Source organism: Buceros rhinoceros, unplaced genomic scaffold, assembly GCF_000710305.1.
Source record: "Buceros rhinoceros silvestris isolate BGI_N320 unplaced genomic scaffold, ASM71030v1 scaffold27781, whole genome shotgun sequence".
NCBI classification, from domain to species: domain Eukaryota; kingdom Metazoa; phylum Chordata; class Aves; order Bucerotiformes; family Bucerotidae; genus Buceros; species Buceros rhinoceros.
The window spans coordinates 2059-6584 of NW_010396352.1; the positions used below are offsets into that span (position 1 = coordinate 2059).

Below are 4526 nucleotides of genomic sequence, written 5' to 3' on the forward strand. Positions count from 1 at the left end.
GCTGAGGTGTAGGTAAACAGCCTTTCCGCTGGAGAGGCCTTTTCAAATGGTAATTGGCTTCCTCCCTCTCCCGGTAAATCTCTTCACCATCTCCCAGAGGAGGAAGTTTGGTGAGGAGGTTAATGATTGTCTCTCCACAGGTAGCCGAGTCACTGTGCTGCGGGGGGTGTTGTGCGCACCAAAACAAGCGCCCGCGGAGGAGATATGAAGAAAATGATTGTGCTCCCGTCCTTTTGAACTGTAACCTTCACCTCTGTGTCAACAATAAGTTACTAGTTCAGGCCCCGTGTACTGATAAGATTGATTTTATTATCCTTCAGCGCCAAGCCGTAAATGGTTTAGTCTAGTGCTGGGATAATTGGGGGATAATGGTTCCTCGGCCCCTTTTGTGTCCTAGGTCATCCTCAGGCTTCAGCCAGGAAACATGTTGGGTAGTGTATGGTTTTTTTCTGTAGAACCCAGGTGAGGTTTGGCTTTTGTTCACTTTATTCTCAGGTTTGGCCTCTGATTGGTTTGTGCCTTTTGAAAATGAACAGAGGCGTTTCCAGCCGTGTCAAACCATTTTTTCTTGTTTCACTCCACAATCTCCCCGTGCCTACGGGGATTCCTGCAGGAATCTCTCCCGGTGTGCTGCAGGCCTGCTCTTCTAGCTCTGCGCCAGTGTAGCTCTATTGCGAGAGCGTGACACAGGCGGGACCCTCTCGATGAGGGTGAGGTCGTTGTGCTTGTTGCTTTTCACTCACATTTCCAGATCGCTTCAGCACCGCTGTCCTCTGTCGTACTGTGAGACGCGTGTACAAGTTCTGCCTCCTGCTCTCGGTCTGTCTTTTGCCCACTCTCTTAAGTTGCTCACCTCTTTTCCCACAGCAGAACTTGTTTTCAGTCCCGTTCTCGTTGACTGCACCTGTCCATGTGTGTGTCTGCATATCATTTCCAGCTGCTCTGCACAGGTTACGTGTCTCTTTTTTTGTCACAGGCTTCTCCCTCCTCTGTTCTGCTATTGATATTTCTCCAACTACAGTTCCATAACCAATTTTTTTCCTCAAATGAAGCAGCTGTTGTGCATTTAAAGGCACGGTAGGCCTTATTTCCACGTCAAGCAGTTTCTGCATTCTTCTCTCTGCTGCTTGTTGCACACATTCCTGTTTTCATCTCTAGACTTCCCTGGAATTCTTTGGCAGATGGTGGTTCTGCCCCTCTAGTGAAATAGAATTAACAGAACATACGTAGCAACCGCTCCCCTTTGTACGGTTGTTCATTTCCTCCAAAATCTCTGCTATTTTGTCATAAAACAAATAACTGAACGTCTCCCACCACTTCTTGACTAGCTCCTCTGCCCAGCGAACATTCTTCCTCCCTGCCGAGTTAACTTGCTCCATCCTGTCTGGAAGTCTTGTCTGTCAGAACCTCTTTCCCCAGGCCCTTGCCAGCCGTACACCACATCCACGCACGCTGCCTCCAGCCGCAGGGGTGTGCAGCAGGGAAGAGCCAAGCAGCCGTTAGTTTGTCCCCAGATGAAACTAGTTGATAGAGGATGCACAAACAGATCTAATTAAGTCAAGAAAAATACGATTCAATTAAAAGAACAGCTTGTGTCATGGAGGCTGGTGGTGACAGCTTGTTTTTCCACCTGGCGCTGTCAAGGAGAAGTGGATGGCAATAGGTGTTCCCTGGTCCCAGCAATCAGAAATCGGTACGGAATGCACCAGACCTCTCCCCTTCCCCTTTGCGTTCAAGGCGTTGCTTTAGAGTTCAGTTGAGGAGGAGTTGTGGTGCTGGTGCCTCTGGTCCACGCTGTGTGGTTAAGGGCGCGTCTGGTCTGTCACGCTGCTTTCGAAGCCCTGGCTGATCCTCTCTTGTGTTTGTCTGCGTCTCGCTGCAGGGCTCATCCAGGAGGACTACCTGCGCGAGCTGCTCACCACCATGGGCGACCGCTTCACCGACGAGGAGGTGGACGAGCTCTACCGGGAGGCGCCCATCGACAAAAAGGGCAACTTCAACTACATCGAGTTCACGCGCATCCTGAAACACGGGGCCAAGGACAAGGACGACTGAGGGAATCCCGGGGACCTGCCGGATGCGCTTCACACCTCCATTAATTTTATTTCTCCGGATCTGTTTTTTTCTTTGTTTCTTGCTGGGACCTTCTGTGCACATTTTTAGCCTTCTGGGCTGCTCCTCTCTCATACAACCAGGAGAGAGGCCAGCTCACAGTGACCGAGGCGTAGGGACCACATCGGTGAGCGTGAGGCACAGGGGAGGACACCAGTGCGACTCACCCTAGCTGGATTCATTTCACGTTTCCAACGGTAACCTGTCAAATAAACCACTGCGATAGTAGGCACATCACTGAAATCCTCACGCTACAAGCAGACTGTGTATCTAATCATACTGTAAATATTTTTGCACTGTTTGCAGCCTATTGTCGCTACCTATTTTGCCTTAAAAATAAAGCATGTGTCGCGTCAGCACACTGCTGTTTGTGCTGCCCTTACTGCTGTCGGCACACGAGGGAGAGATTCCTGTCCTTCAGAGTCTAGCCTGGTGCTCATGGATGATTTCTGTCCAGCACTTGCACAGTGAATGTTGTAAAGCTTATGGATGTAACTGAGGGGGTGTCTTACTGCCGTAGCACCTCCTCTTCCTGACACCGAGTACGGTATCGATACTGCTCTTTAAAAACTGTCGAGGTAAATCCCGGTGTCTGGGAAGGAAAAGAGCCTGCGTGTGGGCAGAGCGCTGGGGTGATGCCTGCCGCCAGACCTGCGGAACTGACCACGTGGAGCTCATCACAGCTCACTGCCAGCAGTTCCTGGGCAGTGTAACTGCCCAAAGAAAGACTCTCTTTGGGTCTTTCTTTGCTTTTCCCATGTCTCCCAAAGTGCAGTGGGGAGGGGGCTGATGCGCAAGGCCAGTGTGCTGCTGCCTTTGTCCCTTCTCTCTTCCCTCTCAAAGCGTTGTTCTTGCTTTCCAAATGGAACAATACACTAGATGTTTTTAGGGGCTTCTGCTGAGAGCAGGGAGAAGGAGACATTCCTTTCTGTCCCGTTTCTCCCAGTTCTCTCCGCTGGGAACACAGAGCCGGTTTGCTGCAGTTACCCGAGGCAACCTTGCCATCGTCTGCATACTTGTGGTTCTGGTTCTGTGGTTGTGAAAGGACGAACCAGAGCTGCTTCTGTCGCTGCTGGCACTTACAGGGTTACCACTAAGAGCTGAGGACACAAGCTGAAGAGGTGTCTCTTGCCTGGGGTTGTGTTGCTGTTTCTCAGTGGGCTGCTATTGGGGCTGAGCCATGAATCAGTCCCATTGCGGGATGCTCATTATTTGTTTTAGGAACCCACTGGAGAAGAACCTGCCGGGACTGTTGTCCTGAGAAGGATGATGCCGTAAAAACCGTTCGTGGTACCTGTAAGAAAACACTGAAGCTTCTGCTCCACCTCTGTCCCAGATCTGACCCCAGCGGATCAGGCCCCTTCTTCAAAAATCTGTGTGAAACGTGTCAAACTTCCCCCTTCCCCTTTGCGTTCGAGGAATTGCTTTAGAATTCGGTTAGGAAGGAGTTTTGGTGCTTCCTCCGCCGCTGCCCCACGCTGTGTGAGTGGAGGGCGTGCCTGGCGTGTCAGGAGGGACGGGGCCGCTACCCAGAGCCATCAGCAGGTGGCACGGCAGCTCCTAGCACAGCCCAGCTCGCCAGGGGCTCACCCACTGGGCTTTACTGGGTTTTTACTGGGGTTTTGAGGCCCGAGGGGTTCATTCGGTTGTGCCCAGGAAGGAAAACGTGGTCTGTCCCACCGCAGCTCTGCTCTGCCACTGCAACGACCAGCGCTGCTGGGGCTTCTCACGTCGCAGCTTTTGTGTGCACCGAGTTTGGGCTCTTGAATCCCGTTCATTCACCGCAGGATGAGAAGAGCACGTAGCTGCCTGCCCTGCGAGCGGACGAGTGCACGCGTGTCTTTGTCTGAAGGCGCTCAGGCAGCCATCCCAGCAGAAGGGGTTACAGAGATCAGTCCTACCGGCAGAGAGCCCTTCCTGCCTGTCCAGGTGAGGCTCCCAAAAGCTGTGATTCATGAGTGGGGCTGGTACCTTTTTTCCTGGGGTTGTGGAGGCAACAGAGCTGAACTCTAAATGAGTTTTAGCTTCTACGCCATTTCCTCCCCAGGACCGTTTGAAAACGCTCTGCTCTGCGGGGCTGTTTGTGAGCGGCTCACCAGGGAGCTGTCTCGCCCACCCCAGCGCTGGGCTGTGGTGGCTCAGCACCCCACCGCCCTCGAGCATCTCTATCTTGATTATGTTGGGCCACCTCAGTACCAGGGACAGCCAGTTTGCAAGCTGTGCCATCCCTGCTTGGGAACAGGAAGAGCAGTGGAGAGCCCTCCTCTGTCTGTCACCCAGACACCCCGTGAAAACATCCGGATGTCACACGGAATGGTGCTGGGTCTGAACGGGGTGGGAGGCTGAAGGGAACTCCTGTCTGCAGGAGGACAGGGCCCGTGCTGTGACCGCTCCGGCTGTTTCCCAGCGGCCAG

At 52.8% G+C, this 4526-nt stretch overlaps 1 protein-coding gene across 2 annotated transcripts in view; it reads left to right on the forward strand.

The window, feature by feature from the left end:
- Positions 1-2067, forward strand: part of LOC104501988 (myosin regulatory light chain 2, smooth muscle minor isoform) — a 3942-nt gene extending 1875 nt beyond the window's left edge. Inside the window, exon 3 of one of the 2 annotated variants that reach the window (XM_010145890.1) lies at positions 1883-2067. In XM_010145890.1, the coding sequence (XP_010144192.1) occupies positions 1883-2055 (173 nt within the window). In that variant the 3' untranslated portion in view covers positions 2056-2067. The remainder of the gene's footprint in view (positions 1-1882) is intronic. The other variant, XM_010145891.1, reaches the window with a different exon arrangement.
- The last annotated feature ends 2459 nt before the right edge of the window (positions 2068-4526 follow it).